This window comes from Myxocyprinus asiaticus, chromosome 19 (assembly GCF_019703515.2).
Source record: "Myxocyprinus asiaticus isolate MX2 ecotype Aquarium Trade chromosome 19, UBuf_Myxa_2, whole genome shotgun sequence".
In the NCBI taxonomy this organism is placed as follows: Eukaryota; Metazoa; Chordata; class Actinopteri; order Cypriniformes; family Catostomidae; genus Myxocyprinus; species Myxocyprinus asiaticus.
This window is the reverse complement of record NC_059362.1, coordinates 20,035,368-20,057,676: the sequence shown is the minus strand read 5'-3', so window position 1 is coordinate 20,057,676 and position 22,309 is coordinate 20,035,368. Positions and strand designations below refer to the sequence as shown.

The window sequence follows — 22,309 nt, the reverse complement described above, 5'->3', positions numbered from 1 at the left end:
ATTAAAGTAATCAATACTACTCCAGTAGTTTAATCCATATCTTCTGAAGCGATATGATAGGTGTGGGTGAGAAACAGATCAATATTTAAGTCCTGTTTTACTCTAAATTCTCTTCCCTGTCCAGTAGGTGATGATATGCACAAATAATGCATATTGCCCAAAACAAAAGAAGAATCTGAAAGTGGAGATTGATAGTAAAAAAGGACTTAAATATTGATCTGTTTTACACCTATCATGTGACTTCTGAATATATGGATTAAACCACTGGAGTTGTATGGATTACTTTTATGCTGCCTTGATGTGCTTTTGGAGCTTTAAAATGTTGGTACCCATTCACTTGCATTGTATGGACCTACAGAGCTAAAATTTTCCTCTAAAAATCTTTGTTTGGTTTCTTCAGAAGAAAGAAAGTCTTAAACATCTAGGATGGCATGAGGGTGAGTAAAATGTGAGAGAATTTTCATTTATGGTGTGAACTATCCCTTTAAAATGCTGAACATTTCTGTTTCCTTTTGTTTTTCGCATAGGAAACCCAGCAGATCCCCACTGAGGAGGTGCAACTTGAAATCTACCTGTCCAGTGGTCAGAAGGTCAAAGTGAACATCCTCACATCTGACCAGACCGAAGATGTTCTTGAGGTGAGGATGTTGTTTTATGTGAATCTTTCCAAACATACATTAGAGGGCAACAGTGCCCATCCACTTTTTAGCCCTCTTAGTAGTGGAAGTATTTTTCCCATTAGTTTTTTTCCAAAGGGAGTGCATTAAATCCTTCATAAAGGAGTTCTAAGCCATGAACCAAACAAACCAGCTCCAAGGTGAATCACAGCATGATTGACTTGAATTTGAATGATTTGAAGCAAAAAAGTATGGGAAAATTGGACTAAAAAACATCATGCATGATTGAATGAACTACAGTTCCATTGCGAATGACGTAATTGATTTAAAAAAAAAAAAATAGAATAACAATAAAAACAACAGAATACCACACCTGGCCCCCAAAAAGTTGCAGTTTGGATTTAAATAAGCAGATACTTAAGAGCATATTGGATCATTATTGCAGTGATTAATATGTTTCAGCTGACAACAATTCTTTTAAATCTAACTGATGCAGTGTGTAGCTTCTCATTTCTTTTTTTTTTTGTTTTCTCCCTTTTTTCTCCCCAATTTGGAATGCCCAATTCCTAATACGTTCTAAGTCCTCGTGGTGGCGTAGTGACTCGCCTCAATTCGGGTGGTGGAGGACGAATCTCAGTTGCCTCCACGTCTGAGACCGTCAATCCGTCAATCTTATCACGTGGCTTGTTGAGCGCGTTACCGCGGAGACATAGTGTGTGCCACTATTCTCCGCGGCATCCACACACAACTCGCCACGCGCCCCACCGAGTGCGAACCACATTATGGCGACCACGAGGAGGTTAACCCCTGTGACTCTACCCTTCCTAGCAACCGGGCCAATTTGGTTGCCTAGGAGTCACTCAGCATGCCCTGGATTCGAACTCGCAACTTCAGGGGTGGTAGTCAGCGTCTTTACTTGCTAGGCTGCCCAGGCCCCGCAGCTTCTCATTTCTTAAACAACCATGTCGAAAGACGTATCCCGTGGTCGTGGAAAAGATGTTACTGTGTTTCAGGAGGGGCAAATTATTGGCCTGCATCAAGCAAAGAAAACAACTAATGAGATTGCTGAAATCACTGGAATTGGGTTAATAACTGTCCAACGCATTATTAAAACCTGGAAGGATAGTGGTGAACCATCAGCTTCAAAATGTGGTCAGAAAAAGATCTTGAATGATCGTGATCGGAGATCACTAAAACGCTTGAAGTTGTCACAGCTTAAAAAATCGACAGTAGAACTCACGGCTATATTTAGTAGTGAAATTAAGAGCATTTCCACATGCACAACCCGACGAGAATTATTATTCAGGATTAGGACTAAACAGCTGTGTGGCCACATGAAAGCCAATTGTTAGTGAGGCTAATCAGAAAAAAACTACTTCAATTTGCTAGGGAGCATAAAGATTGGACTGTGAAGCAATGGAAAAAGGTCATGTGGTCTGAGTCCAGATTTACCCTATTCCAAAGCGATGGGCACAGCAGGGTAAGACGGGAAGTGCATGAAGCGATGCATCCGTCATGCATAGTGCCCACTGTACAAGCCTCTGGAGGTTATGATCTGGGGTTGCTTCAATTGGTCACGTCTAGGCTCAGCAACATTATGTGGCAAATAAAATGAAGTCAGCTGACTACCTGAGTGTACTGAATGACCAGGTTATCCCATCAATGGATTTTATTTCTTCCCTGATGGCACTGGCATATTCCAGGACGACAATGAAAATGTTCATTGGGCTCAAATTGTGAAAGAGTGGTTCAGGGAGTATGAGAAATAATTTTCACACATGAATTGGCCACCACAAAGTCCTGACCTTATCCCAACTGAAAGTCTTTGGGATGAGCTGGAGAAGACTTTACAAAGTGGTTCGACTCTCCCATCATCAATACAAGATCTTGGCCAAAAATGTATGCAACTCTGGATGGAAATAAATGTTGTGACATTGCATACTTCACAATGCCACAACGAATGTGTTCTGTAATCAAAGCTAAAGGCGGTCCAACGAAATATTAGAGTATGCAAGTTTTTTTGTTGTTGTTGTCCAGGCAGTGTGTAAAACAGTTGATTTAAAGTTGTTGTTTATAAGTGTAGAAGCAATATATTTAAAGTGCTTTGCAGAATTTTCAGATATATACAAATGTATAAGTAGTTTGAGAATGTAGGGGAAACCAACTCGATTGCATCATTCACAGTACATCATGCCGTGGGATTGGATGGTCGTTACTGGGCTCATCTGGTGTGCTTTGTTGGCTGTGAATTAAACACAATTTTAAAAAAAATAAAGTTGAAATAATCTGGACTGATGTATACAACAGAAAAATATATTATTGATTAACAATCACAGAGGTAGGTCTGTCTTTAAAGGTTTAAAAGTTATTGATAATCAATTTGCCTGTGGAAAAAATGAATGGGATTTTACTTTCAGAACCAGACTGTTGTGCTGTATTGCTTTGTCTTTTATTGTCTTGATGTTCTCAAAGCTCTTGAAATGAAAGGCACAGTAGGGATATATTGAATTTTTCATGATATTTGAATGAAAGTCAACTAATGATCTGAAAAGCATTAGATAATGTAGTGATATTATAAAGTTATTATAAAGTTGAGCAGTAAAGATACTGAAGTGTTCTCATATGGTTGTCAAGGTCAGAAAAACATAAAAACAGCACATATACAGTTTCCCTTGTTTTTATGGATATATCTCCATGGTTCACAAAAGGTCCTGAAAGTGCCTAAAGTGTTTGAATTTAGCTTTTAGAAATGTAAGCACTGAAATACCTGGAAAATCGACCAACCACAGCTCATTTTTTATTTTTTTTATGTGGCATGTGGGGCAGGTAAAAAATAAAGGTCTGTGCTTTGTGTTGTTCTCGATATGGAAACACAGACTTCTACAATGTAAGTAATCACTCGTGATTTAATTATGTAGTGGTGAAGAAATTTTGCATGGACATCTTTTCAGTGCGTGTTGTATCAACTCTGATTTTGGTTCAACTTTACCACAGACTGTTTTCACAACATTCGTTCTCCATTTTAATGCATATGGCTCAACAGACCAGTGTAATGCGACAGTTGGATTTCAATAGACAAGAGTGTAAAACTTTAGTTTGACCTGCTTCCACCAAAGATGAGATCTGTGCAATCCATTTTCATAGTATAGCGTCACTTTTAATATCCTTTCTATTCTTTACAGTCAGTTGTTGATCAAAAAGTAAAAATAAACATTAATTCTAATCAGACATAGCACGGATGCAACTCCTCTTTCATTAATGTGCCCTCATCCAAAAAACTAATGTAAACCCAATGCAGCATACTTGTAAATAGTGCAAATTATGTGACAGCTTATCATTTATAATATATGCATGTTATAATATTAATTGTACTATTTGTACATTTTTAAAAAGCTAAAATGTGAATATAATAATGAGGATAAGCAAATTATATTCAGTATGTAGTGCATTACTTTTGCTGGTCGGTTACCTCTTATGCATTCGTTAGTGGTCCTTTCATGCCTTGTCAGAATTACTGTAATTACAAGCTTCAGACTTACCGTTTAAATACTATTTATGTCACTCATAGATGAAGTTATGTAGTAATTAAATGAAAATTATATACATTTCTGTAATCATATAAAGCTCAGTTCTCTCACTTCTGTAAAGTCCTTTTAAAATGAAAATTTGGTGCTGGAAAAAGTAATTGAAAGTCCTTGATTTTCATTCAGCGATGCCTGTATAAACCCCATTTCTCTGATTTAACAAGTAAAAAGAACTCCCCTACAGTGATCTGTATCTCATATAATCATTATGTAGACAATTTATATATATATATATATATATATATATATATATATATATATATTTAAATCTAAAAATAAATATCCATACTTATACTTACTTAAATTTGTGTGTAGTATTACAATACTTGGTTCAATAAAAGAGAACTGCTCTGCAATCAGGATAACACCTGGGTTTGAGCCTGGGTCTGAAGGGCTTTGATGCATTGAGGAGCTCTCAGTTGTGGATCATGGCTTTTCCATGTGCACCACACAGCTCTGTGTTTGAGTAATTGCTGATCCGAGCTCTCTGTGTGTCATTAAAATGCACCCTGCACCCTGCAGGCATATGCAGCACACTCTGCCATTGGAGATCTGCTTTCTGCTGTACTACCTAACCATAGTGAAGGCCTAAATCGCTCTTTAGCACCTAATGAAAGTGCAAAAGTCAAGTGTTCGCATAAAACGGGGCATAAATGCACTGAAGAGTAACCTGATCATGGGACCTCCTTCTGTGCAATGTTTAACACTTGATAGCAAAACACTCCTCTAAAAGAAAATATCTTAAGTAGGTTTAAAGGTTTGTGCAAAGGATAAAAATACAAGCTTTTTCAAAAAGATTTTAATTTCATATATCATGAAAGGAGGAATATGTATAAAAAAAAATATATTAATGCTACTAGTGATCTTGTAAAATGGTTCACTATCTTCTGGTTGGTTCATTTATTTTTGGGTAATAATACGTGCAGAGTGGATTAATGATGGCATAATGTCCTCTGCAGGCTGTGGCCTCTAAGCTTGACCTCCCTGAAGAGCTTGTTGGATACTTCAGCCTTTTCCTGCTTCAAGAGAGGGGGGATGGGGGCTGCACATGTGAGTATGACATTTAACCTTCATTGGCCTTTTTAAGGCATCATAAGATGTGTCCTGCTGGCTTCAGCTGGAAAAGTGCTTGGTTGTTAGTAAATGGTATCTGAGCATCACCATACTTCCTCAGGGACTGGGGCTAAATGCTACTCAAAAGAGAAGTCTGTGTTCTGTTTACAGGGCTGCCCACTCTTCTCAAAAGTAAACTGAGGTCAAGTGGACGAAGCTTCGATGCAGCTGTTTTTGGCATGCTACACAGCACTGCTGTAGGCCTCTAATTTAATTTGTGGTGTTTGCTCAGGCAAGCGTCACTGTTAGTATTTCTCATACTCTGGGTTAGGAATTTGAACAACCCCCTAACCTTAAGTATTAATCTTTGACACGTAACTCATCCTGCACTGTTTGTGTTACAGACATTATTCGTGCCTGAATTCATATGACATGTTGAGGAAAGTTTTTTACTACTTTTTTTATCAAATTATCTTTTTTTTTTTTTTTTTTTTTTTTTTTACTAAAACAGGCAAAAAATTCAATAGACTTGAATTGAAGGGGACCAGAATATAATAGACACTTGGAGGTGGGATCTTTTTACTTAGACCAGTAGGCAAACTTCCAGTACACCCTAGCAACCACGTAGAAACATGCTAAAAACATTGGCAACCATCTACAACACCCTAGCATCATGGCGGCGAGTTTTGCACAGGCAAGCACATTTTCTTTAGTAAAAAATGTAGTAAATTGATCATTGAGAAATAAGATTGCCCAAAGGTTTAAAACAAGCGTCAAGTCTGTAGAAATTACATTTTTGAGTCCATGTTGGTTTCAGAATTGTTTGAATTTCTGAAATGTCAACATGATATTTTTAATGTCATGTAACCAAGTAAAAGTTATTAAAATACTTTCCTTGAACCTTGAAGTGTATGCAGCTCAATCTAAAATAAATAAATTTTGCATAAAGTTTTTACATTTTTCAAGAAGTTTTCTTATGGTTACACCAAATTAATTGAACAAAATGTGCCTTTTCATGAAAATGGGAAAATATTAATATTTAATCATATGACAAAATAATGTTTTTCTTTTTTTTTTTTACATGACAACAAACTGTGGTTATACCACATGACTTTGATTTTGTGGATAAAAGTTTTTAAGATATTAGCAGCTTCACTGCTTATTTTTTTAAATAAATGATAATGAAAGTTTATTCTGTACTAGTCATGCCAACATTTTATTTTTTCAAGAATTTCATCTTTTAAAAATACTTTTTTTTCCAGATGGTTACACCACATGACATTTTTTACTTCTTAAAAATGTTTAAGCCTAAAAAAAAAAAAAAAAAAAAACTCAAAATGACTTGGAGCTCATTATTTGAAAACATGTTCATCATAAGAGGTAGGGATGCACCGATCCGATACCTGGATCGGTATTGGCTCCGATACTGAAGCTTTTAGACGGATCGGGTATCGGTCCAACGAGCCCGATCCAAATCCGATACTGTGTGTTAGTCATGTTCGTTACTGTCAAGCTCCAAAAATGACATAAAAGAACCATAAAAACACCATTAAAGTAGTTCATATGACTCGTGCATTTTATTCAAAGCCGCTTAAAGACGTGCGATAGCTCTGTGAATCACAAAAGGCTGTGTTTAATAAGTAAATATATAAAATGCACGCGCAGCTCCAGCGCGTTAGTGAATGGCGCTACTCTGTTTACACACACACTCGAGGATATTTTTAGCCTTCACGCAGTGTGCAATATTTGAGCGCTACTCACGAACAACATCTCGGATGTAGATGCTCAAAAGTTCGGTTCACTTATAATATGCATTAAGAATGGCACTGGAGGTGCTTTTTTTTTCTTCCAGAATTTGAATAAGCAGCGAATTAAACTACTGTGAACTTGCCAAAAAACAGACACATACAGGACTTCCTGGAGAGTTCAGAATGTCAAAATAAAAGCGTGAGGGTTTAAAAGTTAAAGGTGCACGATTGAGATATATTACTATATATTACTATTATAATATATTATTATTATTATTATTACAATTTATAACAATATGTAAGTTGAATGGGTTCCAAAAAATAACTGTGTGAATGAAAAGTGAACTGATATCTTACAACTAAATTGAACAAAAAAGAGATCTGAATCCTTTAAAGTCCAGATGCAAGTTGAAAAAAATTTTGCAAAAAAAAATGCTTCTTTTCTACTGATGACTTGTGCTGGAATTACTGTTAATTTTGCTGCTACATTATCTAGTATACTAGTTAATAATAAAGTGTTTCTTAATAAGCTATACATTTATATTGAAATAATGTGTAGTTAGAGGTTTGTGTTTCTTTACATATTAAAGAGTACTCCCAATTAGTTCCACACAATAATGCAAAGATATTCTAAACTGATTATGCAAAAAAACATCACTGGTATCGGATCGGGATCGGCCGATACTGAGATTTCCGAAGAGAAAAAGTAGTATCGGTGCATCCCTAAAAAGAGGTGTATTCAAGTAATTGTTTTGTAAGAGTTGCATTTGTAATTTATTAGAATAATTTAATAGATCTGGACAAGAAAAACAAAAATGCCTCATGTCATTGACCCAATATACAGTATATGGATATAAGTTAAAATGGCTAAAGGGCTGTCATGCCAAGCAATAATCAAGATAGTTTTTCTATAAGCATTCATCAAGCATGATGCATTGGTGCACACTCTGCTTTGTAATAAAATACTTAATTACATACTCTAAGAAAGAAAGAAACTACTACATAATGGTCACCTAGAGGTTGAAAAAACAAAATTAAAAATGCTTCATTAGAAAAAGATGTGTGTTATAAACCGTGTTTGTTAAGACTTTGTTGGCATGAAGTAAATGCAATAGCAGCAACATTGAAATTAGTTGTCACTGTATTGATTGATTTTTGCATTGTCTAAATGCCCTGTACAAAGATATATTACTTGGTCCAAAATAAGACAAATTTTAGGCAATTTGCTCGTTCTGAGGAGTTGTGTTTGCTCTAGCTCTGCAGAGATCAGATAATATTTAATAATGTTCTGGTTTCGGGCAGTTTCTTGAATGACCAGTACAGAGTATGTACTGTCTATGAATACCCCCAGGGACAAAATAGATTAGTTTCTTAAGCCCAGATTCTTTCATTTATTGTGCAATATGCATTATTAGTTCAGTGCAAATGAATTGTAAAAGAGGGGGCCATTTTCCTCAACTATTTAGTTTCAAATTCTGGCATCTTTATGTTATGGAACTGTAAATCTTTCACAGGATGAATCCCTAGGAGAGCAGTAGAGTTATTGGAAGTGGGATTGTTATTTTTCTTTAGACTTCATAGAGTTGGCGTCTCTGGTCTGATTTTATGCAGATGTCTGGCAACCTTTATCGTTGTCTGGATGTAATGTCGTTTTGTTTATGGAACTTTCCATGTTTCTTTTGTTATGCATTGTGATTGTTTGACCACTGTTAGAACAGTATAGTAAGCCTATTTGGAGGCTCTCCTCTTCGCATCGAGCACCGAATAATTGCGCATCCCTGTGGAATGGCATTCTATGTGCCTCCCCCTCAGATGGTTGCCAAATACACACCTGGAAGCAGAGACAGAACTGTCAGATATGACGGAAACCAGTCCCCATAAGAATCCTCCCCAAAGCCGATCCCAGCGCCCTGCTCATTCTTGGCAGTAATATGAATTTGGAGGGAAAACATTTGAGAAATATAATGGCCTGCAAACAGAACACAGTTTTGGGCAGACAGATGATAGAGCAAGACCAATAGATCTGTGCCAGAAACATGTTTGGCTGACTGCCACTGAGAATACTAAAAACAGAAAAAATCCTGCTGAATTTTTATGTCATTTTAATGCAGGATGTCAGTTTCTATTATAAAGCTGGAGTATCATTGCACAAAGCAGGCAATACAACTATTGCAGGCCTCTTAGTCTCAAAAATATTTCACCTGGTACAGTCAGACTTCAGCATGCATTTATTTGTCTGTAATCAAAAGTTGGGATGGGAATTGTAAGATGTCTGATTCCTTTTAACGATTCCAATAACAATTATTTTCGTACTTTGAAGGAAGAAGTATTTGGAAATAAGAAATGCAATTCTTATTGTATTTAGTCCCCTTTGCAGTCTGTTGTCATATGATGAAATCATATCAGATTTCAGCAAAAATACAGAAAATAATTTATCAGAAATAAATGTAATGCCATTCTTGCAAAAGATAAGTTTACACATAATTAGAGGTGATAATTAATCTAGAAATTGGTCCTAACTATATATTAAATTAGAATACTAAACATAAAAAAAAAAATTATTTAATCAGAAAAAAAAACCAAGAGTCTCATAAGGCCAGAAACATACTTTACGCAAGTATGCGTGCACATACGTGCGGTCCAGTTGAACATGATTAACATGTTCTTGTGTTTCTATGGCAGCAACAAACCGCAGAAATCAAGGAGGATTTAAAGTTATCTTTAAAAATCTGTGCCATTAAATAATTATTTATTATTCAGGTAAGTTGATTTAAATAAAGTGACTTTAACTTGCCTGTTTAGTAGTATTCTCTTAAAACTGTTGCTCCACCATGACAGTAATTGACTTGAAAGAAAAAACTCACAGTTGATGCGGACAGTTCACTCTTATGTCTGCTATAGTGCCCCTTGTGGCAACTTTGAGAATGCAATGCGTACTTGCGTTGTACTCATTATTGCAATCTTACACGTTTTGGGACACAACAACGTACAAAACCAGGCTTGCTAGAAGCATCTGCTTTCACGTACTTGCGTTGAGTAAGTTTCAACCTTAAGAGTCATTTGTTTGGGAATCAGACTTCACTGGTCGCGCTGCATGTTTTGCATTGTAGATTCAGGAGTAATTGTGCTTAATAGTAGTGCAGAGTTTTCCATCTGCATCGAGAAAAGAATGCACTTTTGCAAACCGTTAGTGGAACCGAAAGGCATGAAAATCATTCCGTTCCAGTATTTTTTTTTAAATGGAACCGGTTATGAATAAGAACCGGTTCACGTTTCCCGACCCTAATCAGAAGAGATCTTTGCAGTGACAACTATGTGCAACAACAAACACACAAACCAACTAGAAACATGAGATGATGTAGTACATACTGTATGTATTTAATAAGACACTCCCATCACATAATACCATTCTTGTTTTAACATGCTGTCTAATGTCAGACCACTGAAAGGGTAAGCCAAAGAGTAGAATGAAAAGTTATGAAGGCATGCATTCTGCTATAGATCTACTGTAACTGTCGTCTCTTCTCTTCACACTCCTCTTTTTACTGTTTATTAAAAGCCCAGTGCCCATTTCAGTTCTGAATCCCTGCTACCATTTATCCCCTATTTCCCAACTGTAGATAAAAGGTCTTTTCTAATAGTTGCAGCATTTATTCACTCCCTTCCTTCCTCTGTCCCTCCCTCTCTCTCTTGCACAGAGTGATAAACATGTTGTTGTGCCCTCTATAGCTTTAGCCAGATGGATTCTCCCCCCTTCTCACTTTGTTGTCATTGTTATTACTGTCCAAATGTCCTTGAGACTGAAGCACTCATACGTTTTATCTGGTCTCTCATTGCCTTGTCGAAACCACTGCAACCTCCTGTGGTGCCACAGATGTGAGAAAACTGCAAGAATTTGAGCTGCCCTACGTGTCTGTCACCAGTCTGCACAGTCCTGATTACCACATCGTCCTCCGCAAAAGGTACAAATTCAGTTGATTGCTTGAGATATAATGGAGCATTTTAGAAGTGATTGTCAAAATCACTTTATAGTCAAAGCACCATGTACACTCACTGAGCACTTTATTAGGAACACTATGGTCCTAATAAAGTTCTAGAAGTGGTCTTCTGCTGTTGTAGCCCATCCGCCTCAAGGTTCGATGTGTTGTGCATTCTGAGATGCTATTCTGCTCACTATAATTGTACATAGCAGTTATCTGAGTTACCGTAGCCTTTCTGTCAGCTCGAACCAGTCTGGCCATTCTCCGTTGACACCTCTCATTAACAAGGCGTTTATGTCCACAGAACTGCCGCTCACTGGATGTTTTTTTTTTTTTTTTTTTTGGCACCATTCTGAGTAGATTCTAGAGACTGTTGTGCATGAAAATCCCAGAAGATCAGCGGTAACAGGAATACTCAAACCAGCCTGTCTGGCACCATCATGCCACGGCTGAAATCACTGAGATCACGTTTTTTTCCCCATTCTGATGGTTGATGGGAACATTAACTGAAGCTCCTGACCCATATCTACATGATTTTATGCACTGCACTGCTGCCACATGATTGGCTGATTAGATAATCACATGAATACGTAGGTGTACATGTGTTCCTAATTAAGTGCTCAGTGAGTGTACATGTGTGTAATGATGAGTGAAAAACTTAATTCTGCATTCATATAAATACAGGAAAATGTCAAATACACAATGTACAGACATAACAGTATACAAATAGATGGTATACACACAATACATTATATAACACAATATGAAATATGCATTATATAATACAGATTCACAAAATGTGCTAGTATTTCATACATTAATAAAATATAAAATGTGCAATTTAATGAATAAACAGTGAAGACAATTTAACAAATGTGCTAAGTATTTAAACCATTCTGATGGGGAGTCAATCAAATTACATGTACCGAATGCCTAAATATACGCAGTGTACATAATGTGCAGTGAATATCATTATATTCAATAAAAGAGTAAAGCAATAGTATGTATTTATGTAAGTCAAAATGTTATATTTAGCAGTCAATCCAGCCCCTTGGCAATGAGAAATATATCAGCCAGTTCTGATAAAAATTGTTCATTGCTCTTTCATTTTGTGATTAGATGTTTTTAAAATGTCCTCAAAAATTTCTACTGCTAATGCTATAACAAAAACAACCTGCATTATAGAAGTTCAAGCTTTTCTACATTTCCAAAGTTTAAAAAGACTTCTCAGAAACTTAATGAGCACTTGCCAAAGTACAGCTTTAATGGTGAGATGTTTTAACAAAGAGCTCTCAAAGGGCCATTTTGCATAAGTATTTGCTTTAGGAAGAGGTACCCCACAAGGCTCAGTCTCTGTTTAACTACAGAAGCATATTTTGCCTTCCTGTTGCATAGGTGGGTATGATAGTTACCACAGCAGTCTTCTCATGTGGTTCTGTGCAGCTGTAGCATATAATGATTCTAATGTTTTGGCAGTACAAGACTTAATTCTTCCCATGTAGGACTTTTTGGAATGCTGGCTTCAGACATTCCTTTAATGAACTCTCAAACTGCGAAGTGCTGTTCTTACAGTTCATTTTGTTCAAACATAGGCCACCAACATCTACTCGGTTTGCTAATTTAACCCATGCCATTACACATTGTTAACGAATATTGGCATTATATTTATGCTGTTTACCCAGAGGGGAACTCCAGTGAGCCTGGTTTCTCCCAAGGTTATTTTTCTCCATTAAATAACATCTTATGTAGTTTTGTGTTCCTTGCCGCAGTTGCCTTTGGCTTCCTCACTGGGGTCAAATAATATTTATTTTACAATCACGTTTTTCATCAAAAGGCACAATTAGGACTTTAAGACATTGCAGACATTACAGCGTCATTTTCTGTTTCAGTATAATTTTCTGTATGCCTGCTTTGAAACTGTGTGTGTTGTGAAAAGGTCTATAAAAATAAAAATGACATGACTTTACTTGTTCTTCATGGAATCTCCGAAGTGGTTAAAAGCCATGCAGCATGTAAATGTCGATGTTCCAATCGGTTTAGTGGTTTATTAACAACAGTTTAATAATCAAATGCTCTTTGGAGTAAACAGTTTATGTAATGGAATCATTTTAGAGAATTAAAGTCTGATGATTTGCTAATTAAAAATCAACCTTTTTGAGCATAAGAAGACCACTGTGCTGTGGAATCCAGATTAAATGATTTTAAAACAAAGGTGTAAAGGTGTTAACCCAAATTTCCCCTTTTTAGTGCATTAGCACAGTTTAGCTGCATAGTAGAGATTTGGCCAAATCGTTTCTTCTCACACCTTTCCTCTCTCATCTCGCACCTCTTCATCATATGCCGTAGAAAAAGATGCACAGGTTGCTGACAAGTTTTTTTCCCCAATCAGTCCCCAGTGTTGGGTGTAATTGGATTACAAAGTAATTAGTTACTGTAATCTAATTACTTTTAGGCACAAAAGTAGTGTAATGCATTACATTTTAAATGATTACAATAACTGACTTTCAATGAAAGTAATTACTGTTAAGTACATTACTTGGGTTACAGTTATTTTTTTAAAATAGATTGTGTCATACAATTAAAATGTAAATTCAAATGTTTATATGTACATCTGTTTGCATTTCTGTGACAGCTGAAAGGTGTGCGACAATGAACAAGGAGAAAATAGACATTATTTTGAATTTGTTAAATGGAAAAACAAAAGTGTTTTAGAAAGTTACTTAAAGTAATTAGTAATGTGATTACTTTTTCAATGACGTCATTAGTAAAGTGATCTGATTATAATTTTAGAGAAGTAGTTAGTAATTTGTAGTGGATTACTTTTTTTGTAGTAACTTATCCTACACTGGTCCCCCACAAGAGAACAGCAGGCCTCTTGACCTACTTTACAGAAGAGTACAGACAGCCTTTAGCCAAATCCCACCTGTTCACTAGATTAGGAATGGGATATAGATCTGGCTGCTCTCACTGGCTGCTAACAGGCAAATGAAAAGGGAAGAAAGGTACATTAATCTTTTTACAGGATATAATTGACAAAAACATTATTTGTGGAATTTATTTTAACAGTGAAATGACTGTGGCACTTATTTTTGAAAACAAAAAAACAATAAATGTCAGTGCAGAACTTGCCATGCACCGTTTGTGCTATGGAAATGAACGATACCTCAAATCACATTGATTATTGAAGAGAGGTGTGCTGTCATTTTTCCAAGTGATCAGTTTTACAATTTTTGGTGGGCAGACTTAAAAAAATGGTGAAAAACAAACTGTAGAAGAAAGACCTGAGCCATATCTAGAGTTCAGAATATCATAGATGCTTGTAACTGGACTCTTTTAATTTACAGGCCAGTACGAATGACCCAGCAAAGCCCTAGCAACTACCCAGAAAGCAAAAAGCATCCGAGCACACGAACACCTTAGCAACGCCCTGATGTTGTTTTGGCAAGTTTTGCATGGGCAAGAACCACTGACATTTACAGAAATGTAAAAATATAGTTTTGTCCTTAGACAATTAGATGCTATATTTATTCAAACAAAATGTTTATTTGTGTCCTATTACAGTCCCTTTTGTTTCAGGAGTCCACCCATATGGTTTTATTTTAATGTCTTGGCTCTTAAGGTTTCTTTCCTTTGTAATAGTCTAACTTTGAATCTAATATAGTTAACAAATTAGATTTAGTAAAAAAAAAATAATTTTGATTTTAGCAGTTTATCAAATTGTAGCCTGTAATACTGTGTTGATTTAGACATTTAAATTGTCCTCAGTTGTACATCAAAGGCAATGTCACATTTTTATGTGAACACTGCCTGTAGAGTGTACTTTAAAGAATTTAAAGAATCATTATTTTTCACAGAACAACTAAAAGCCTTTAAATTCGATTTAACAGATATCCAATCGCTGGCTGCTAAATGAACAGTATCTTTTGTTATGTGCAAGATTTTGGCTCTCTGCACTTAAAGACTCTTCAAAAATGTATTTATCGGACCGTACCCTGCCCATGCTGTGATTAGAATAGATTTTGACATGAATGGTCAGTCTGGTCATTAAGCTGAAGACTTTGTTTGCCAGATTGCTGTTTGCTTCAGATGGCAAATGGAGACAAATACACTTGCAACAGCCTTTGTTCGGTAACTGTGATAAGCTTACATTGCAGTGCAATGTCAGTTATCAGTGAAAAAGTGTTTGCACAGTGTACTGGCAAACTGTCTCCTTGTTAGGGCCTCAAGCATGTTTATGTAAGCTGTGTGGTTATGCAGTAAAAATCTGATTTTTCTAACTGCTTAATGCTTTTAGAAGATACATGAGAAAACAGATGTGATCACAGAGAATGAAGTTAAACTGTTGAATGTACCTCAGATAACTTATTACTCTCACTTATTTCTCAGCTACTGGGATACAGCATATGACAGTGATGTCATGGATGATAGTGTGGGACTAAACTTGTTATATGCTCAGGTAAATCTTTAAAAATATATATATTCTTTTTAGATTTGTTGTATTTCTCCTCCCACATTCATTATTAAAATATGATTTTGTATCTGTTTTTTTTGTTTTGTTTGTTTTTTTAATCATAATTTAATAAGGCTTTTCCCACTCTAATGTGGTTATTGTCTATTTAAAAAAAATATTTGCTCTATTTTAAAACTGCATTTATTCACAATTTTTTTCCCCACTACTCAGACAGTGTCTGACATAGAGTGGGGATGGATCCTGGTGAACAAAGAGCAGCACAGACAGCTCAAGTCCCTGCAGGAGAAGGGCTCAAAGAAGGAGGTACGTCTGAGCTCCACCACGTATGCTATTTGATCTCCCTCTTGTCAATGAACTAAAAGAGATTCACTTGTTCTAGTGAAGCTGAAGTCCATCCCCAAACCTGACAGTATAGTGGTGAAGCGTTGAAAACACTTTAATTCATATATATAAGATAAGCATCTTTACTGTAAATTACTGTCTTTTAGTTAAGAATATTTACATGTTTTGTTTTTCTTGTTTTTTTCCACAGTTCATCAGATTGGCTCAGACACTGAAGTACTATGGCTATATCAAGTTTGATCCTTGCATCACAGATTTTCCAGAAAAAGGATGTCATGTTATAGTTGGTGCGGGCAACAACGAGCTCAACTTTCACGTCAAACTTCCCAGTGAGCAGATGAAAGAGGGCAGCTTCAAAGTCACACGCATGAGATGCTGGCGGGTCACTTCATTTGTAAGTTTTGACTGGATTGAAGCAAAATATAAAGGTGACGTGTGTAATTTCAGTGCCGCTAGCTGTGCCCTAAATTCACAGCATTAGTTGAGCCAGTGTTGTTACTTCTCTTCTGGTAAGATTGCAGTTCTGTTTTGGTGCTGCTAGTAGCACAGATATTACAAAATTCACCTTAAACAAAACTAATTATCAAGAGTACTTTACATTATTTTCTAAGCATAGCATGATTTTAAGATTGAAAATATTTGTCGGGGGCCTGGGTAGCTCAGTGAGTAAAGACGCTGACTACCACCCCTGGAGTTCGCAAGTTCGAATCCCAGGGCGTGCTGAGTGACTCCAGTCAGGTCTCCTAAGTGACCAAACTGGCCTGGTTGCTAGGGAGGGTAGAGTCACATGGGGTAACCTCCTCATTGTCGCTATAATGTGGTTCACTCTCAGTGGGGTGCGTGGCGAGTTGTGCGTGGATGCTGCGGTGGATGGCGTGAAGCCTCCACACATGCTATGTCTCCACGGTAACGTGCTCAACAAGCCACGTGATAAGATGCATGGGTTGACGGTCTCAGACGCGGAGGCGACTGAGATTCGTCCTCCGCCACCTGGATTGAGGCGAGTCACTACGCCACCACGAGGACTTAGAGTGAATTGGGAATTGGGTATTCCAAATTGGGGAGAAAAAGGGGAGAAAATAAAAATAAAAAAGTTATGTTCCTGACAACTAGCTGGGTTTCCATTGAAATAATTTGCATTTTTTTAAGCGCATTACTTATAATTTGAATAAGGAATATATGAATCGTTGCGCGTTTCCATCCACTATGTCATGCGCATTATTTTGAGGGAGCCGCCTTGTCATGATGAAGCAACTGAATGATCTCCTTGCTTCTGGGTGAGTTTTATTTGCAGGATTGGAGCAATTTTACCTTGTTTTATTAAATGCTGTCAGAAGATGCCACAGAATAAGTGTTAATATCTAATATAATTAGGGCTGAAATGGATGCGATGCCCATACGCTGCCAGCCTCCACATACCTGGGAGCGCCCATGTTCAGACCTTTTCTGGCAGATTGTGAGGACCCATTTTAATTACCAGCTGTGGATAAAACACTTCCTAATGTCAAGGGCTATGTTTGAAGAATTGTGTGCCAAGGTCAGACCTTTTGTTGGGCCAGTCACATCAAGCTATCGCACACTCCTAACACATGCACGATGGGTAAAAACACGTCATAGTTTTGCGAATAAACTGTTTCCATCACCTTAATGCGCATATTAACTAATGCGAATCTCTAGAAAATCCATTACATTAAAGTGAATTTTGAGAGTTTATTTGCATGTCAAGCATTTCATTTCGGGATTTTTTTTTATTCCCAATTTTAAAATGCACATAAAAATTGTTGGATGGAAACCCAGCTAGTGTCTAGTTGTACAGAATCTGAATGAGTGCATTTGACCTGAATAACACAAAAGCTTTCGATTTAGTAGTTCCCTGTAAATCCATCCCTCAAGTATGTAAGTAAATAGTTAAGAAAGGTGCTTGACCTTGTGAGGTAAAAGTAGGTCATGTTTATGAAGAAAGAACAGGACAATTTGTCTTTTCGACACAGTTGTCGTTTTGTTCAAGTACGAGATTTGGGATTAAACAGGCAGGTATTTTAAATCATTTCAAACCCAAAAACAGAATCAATATAAAAATTGAAGCTCTAAATGACACCTTTGTTTTATAATAGGTCAAAATAAATCTCTAAAGGCTTTTTTTCCAAAATGATACATTTATCTTTCTACAGTAAGCCAAGGATGTATAAAAACTCCCTTTTGTGTCTCCAAAAAGAACTTCTTTCCAAAGTCTTTTGATGACTATACCCTCAGGCATGTCTGGTCTGGTTCTATTTTTGTTCTTAAAATGGAAATTTCAGTTCTCCTCAATGGCTGGGCACATACAGCAGCACAATACGGTTATCAGTCTTGTTTTAGAAAACTAAATCTGATTTGTTCCTACAATTTGGTTATGAACAGCTGCTTTCTACATGCCAAGTGACTCCCTTAAATGTTCTGGACTCACATCCGCATTTTGAGAGCGAGTTTGTTTTGCCTGTGCTGTGTAAATGAAATCACACTGGACAACTAGTGGTCTGTCACATCATACAGTGTGATTTCATGTTGATTTAATTGCCTCGATTGGATGTGTTTATTAAATAATGTTATATCAGTTGTGACAAGGCATTACAGTGTTATGGAAATCGCCATCTTTGATGTTTACTTTTAATCACTGTCGTTCTGGTTACAGGCATTATTCATAGCTTTCGCGAGAATAGAAGGTGTATCTTCATTCGCTTCTACAGTAATTGAGCTGCTCCTGTAAGCTGTTCATGAACAGGACAATTTGAGAGTCACACCTGCTTGTAAATAGAGTTGTCAATCCTTAACACTGTGTGAATCTCAATGCTCGCATCCCTCAGCTCAACAGACACTCATCCATCTATCCATTCTTATTTATTTCATGGGCTTTGACTCCTGCCCTTTATTTCACAGAAATTATGCCTTCACAGTTTTCTGCAAATATGCTAGAATTGGAAATAAAATGAAAATGATTTAAATCATGTAAAATAGTACAAAAATCAAGTTAATGCTCCATCCCTCCCTGTTTTTAGCTAATTTTAACTATGTGTGTGAGAGAGAATGTGGAAACACTGTATATTTTCAGTTTGGTTTAAAACAAACAGCTGTGTGTATGTTCTGGCGATTCATTAGCAAGAGGAAGTTGTCTCTGCTTCACTTCACGCAGTACTATTAGCTTGGTCTTTGCCCAAGAATAGCAGAGTTGTGTTACTAATGAGCTCCCAATGGTCATCTCTAGAGAGCATAACCTGACACTCAGGATACTGGATTCTGTGTAGCCACGTTTCCTGTGCATGTGTAAAGAACGGGTTGTTGTCTGTTTTATGTCTTTGGAACCAATTCTAATGAGACACTTTTGTGATGTGATGCTGTGTAATCGAGTTAAATGATATTTAGGGCAGAGCTAACGACGACTAAATGGGGTTTGAAAGTAATTGTATGTAGAGGGTTTTAGAAATGACTTCTATATTTGCCTCAACACAAATAACAATGATTATGGTGGTAGTATTTGTAATCACCTAGCCTGACTCTACAGCAGGTGCCGGTGGCGAATGGTACCGCAAACTCGAGCAGTTCCAGTAAATGTGATGTGAAACTAGAGCTGGCCTTCGAGTACTTGATGAGCAAAGACCGCCTGCAGTGGGTCACCATCACCAGTCCACAGGTTAGTTCCTTAGTTCACATAGCAGAATTTGATCTAAGCTATATATTTTTTTAACACTCTGTCCTAACTAGACGCAAGGGATAAAGTGATTGAAATATTCAAATAGTTTCCTTGTAAATCTGAGTTTTTGTCCTCATCAGCCACGACCGCAATGAGCAACTGGACAATTTGCATCACTAGTTGCATCACGCCTGGGTAGGACAGAATGTTATGTTTGGTGTGGTTTGTTCCTTTAGGATTAAATCACCTTTTTGCAAGTGCTTTCAGTTTATTCAGTTCGACACCATCATCATGACATCATCAGGGAACTTTTGTTTTCACAGGCCATCATGATGAGTATCTGTCTCCAGTCTATGGTAGATGAGCTGATGGTGAAGAAATCTGGCAGAAGTATTAAAAAGGTGAGTGTGTCTCTGTTTGTCTTTCTGCAAGTCCCTGCCAAATAACTTTGGATATCTTTCCACTGAGTTATGTCTGTTTCATACGCTGTAGTCCAATTCATGAATGACTCTTCTGAGCCGTTTCATTAAATGAATCGGTCAAAAAGACTCTTTAGTTATCAGTTTAAATCATTCTGTCAAATACTTTAATCATTTTTGTCAGAGTGGTTATTTAATTAACATCTGAATCACTCACTGAACTTTAAGGGTGCTTTCACACTAGCACTTTTGGTGTGTGCCCGGATTCAAATGACGTCAGAGTTCGGTTCATTTGGATGATGTGAATGCTGTTTTCCAAATTCTGGTGCGCACCCGCAAACTGCACCTGAATCCGCTTGATAAGGTAGTCTGGGGTACAGTTTATATGAACTCTGGTACAGTTTGCTGTTGGTATGAATGCAATCATACCAAATTGCAGAAGTGAACGAAGTGATGGTGATGACGCACACTGTCTGGCCAAAAAAAAAAAAGTTGCCGTTTGGATTTAAATGAGTAGATACTTGAGAGCCTATGATTGGATCATTATTGCAGTGATTAATATGTTTAGGCTGGCAACAATTCTTTTAACCCTAACTGATGCAGTGTGTAGCTTCTCATTTTTTAAACAACCATGTCGGAAGACGTATCCCGTGTTTGTGGAAAAGATGTTACTGTGTTTCAGAAGGGGCAAATTATTGGCCTGCATCAAGCAAAGAAAACAACTAATGAGCTTTCTGAAATCACTGAAATTGGGTTAAGAACTGTCCAATGCATTAGTAAAACCTGGAAGGATAGTGGTGAACTGTCAGCTTTGCGGAAGAAATGTGGTCGGAAAAAAATCGTACATTTTTACCCTGTTCCAAAGCGACTGGCACGTCTGGGTATGAAGGGAAGTGCATGAAGCGATGCACCTGTCACACACAGTGCCCACTGTACAAGCCTCTGGAGGTAGTGTTATGATCTGGGGTTGCTTCAATTGGTCAGGTCTAGGCTCAGCAACAATATGTGGCAAATAAAATAAAGTCAGCTGACTACCTGAATGTACTGAATGACCAGGTTATCCCATCAATGGGTTTTTTCTACCCTGATGGCAAGGCCATATTCCAGGACGATGATGCCAAGATTCATGGGGCTCATATTGTGAAAGAGTGGTTCAGGGAGTATGAGAAATCATTTTCACACATGAATTGGCCACCACAAAGTCCTGACCTTATCCCAACTGAAAATCTTTGGGATGTGCTGGAGAAGACTTTATGGAGTGGTTTGACTTTCCCGTCATCAATACAAGATCTCGGCCAAAAATTAATGCAACTCTGGATGGAAATAAATGTTGTGACGGTACATAACAATGGTTGTCGAAACAATGCCACAATGAATGCACACCGTAATCAAAGCTAAAGGCAGTCCAACGAAATATTAGAGTATGCAACTTTATTTTGGGCCAGGCAGTGTATAATTAGCGTCTTTGCAGGCTCCTGATCGCGGTTATTGTGGTATAATGCATTTCTCGTACCTGCTTGTCTCCAAATAAATCGCCATTAGAGAGCAGCTCACATTCTTTACATCTCTGGCAACACATCCTCGCAGCACACAAACTCTAATATTCATCGCATCATTTCACATTCAATGCATCCGTGGCAGACAAACATAAGTGTCATTCCGTGCATATAAAGTTTTGGTGGTTAATCCAAAGAGATGAATACTTTAATACCACAGTGAAGCTGATGTCTTCTCGAGCTGTTATCTGGTTACAGTGGTAAACACGCTTGTCGCTTGTACTCACATTGATGACGCAATCAGATCGCAGTTCAGGCCCAAATAATGTGATGTGAACAGAGACCGGAGGGGGAGGAAGCGAACTCTGGTTCGGTCCAAGCAATCGAATCAAGTGTGAAAGCACCCTATGTCATCATTACTACATGCCCGATTTGAAATGAACCAAGAACTGTTACTGTGTTATCTGTGCCCTCTATGGAACATATTATGAAATGTTATGTTGTTTTTGCATAACTATACAGTTGTAAGAGTGTTTTCTAGCTTGAAAATTGTTTGTGCTCCCATGTGGCAGATTGTTTTGTGAGTTTGTGATGTAATGTGTTTCCAGCAGATGCAGAAGAAGCGACTGAACGGCTCACTCCATCGATCTGACAGTCAGCAAGCTGTGAAGTCTCCTCCCTTACTGGTAGGCATTGGAGGTTTTGTTAATGGAGAATACTTAAACTTTTAATGGAATATGTACTGTTGTTAATATGCTATTTTATTGAATGTTTTTCAGGATTCCCCTGATCCCAGTCGCGAACAAGTAGTCAAACTTTCTGTGAGTGGAATTATTTTTTTCCCCTTTGTAGTTTCCACATTAACTCACAATGTAAGTATGCACTATACTATCTTTTACCAGGGATGTACCGAAAATATGAATTTTGTCTTT

General features: G+C 37.3%; 1 protein-coding gene across 3 annotated transcripts in view; it reads left to right on the top strand.

Moving 5' to 3' along the window:
• The window catches only part of LOC127409798 (sorting nexin-17-like), a 44,408-nt gene that overhangs the window by 18,802 nt on the left and 3,297 nt on the right, over nucleotides 1–22,309 (top strand). For 2 of the 3 annotated variants that reach the window (XM_051644627.1, XM_051644625.1), the window contains 10 exons: nucleotides 528–638; nucleotides 5,161–5,251; nucleotides 10,877–10,964; nucleotides 15,369–15,438; nucleotides 15,664–15,756; nucleotides 15,986–16,189; nucleotides 19,334–19,462; nucleotides 19,786–19,863; nucleotides 21,986–22,063; nucleotides 22,157–22,198. In XM_051644627.1, the coding sequence (XP_051500587.1) occupies nucleotides 528–638; nucleotides 5,161–5,251; nucleotides 10,877–10,964; nucleotides 15,369–15,438; nucleotides 15,664–15,756; nucleotides 15,986–16,189; nucleotides 19,334–19,462; nucleotides 19,786–19,863; nucleotides 21,986–22,063; nucleotides 22,157–22,198 (984 nt within the window). The remainder of the gene's footprint in view (nucleotides 1–527; nucleotides 639–5,160; nucleotides 5,252–10,876; nucleotides 10,965–15,368; nucleotides 15,439–15,663; nucleotides 15,757–15,985; nucleotides 16,190–19,333; nucleotides 19,463–19,785; nucleotides 19,864–21,985; nucleotides 22,064–22,156; nucleotides 22,199–22,309) is intronic. The other variant, XM_051644626.1, reaches the window with a different exon arrangement.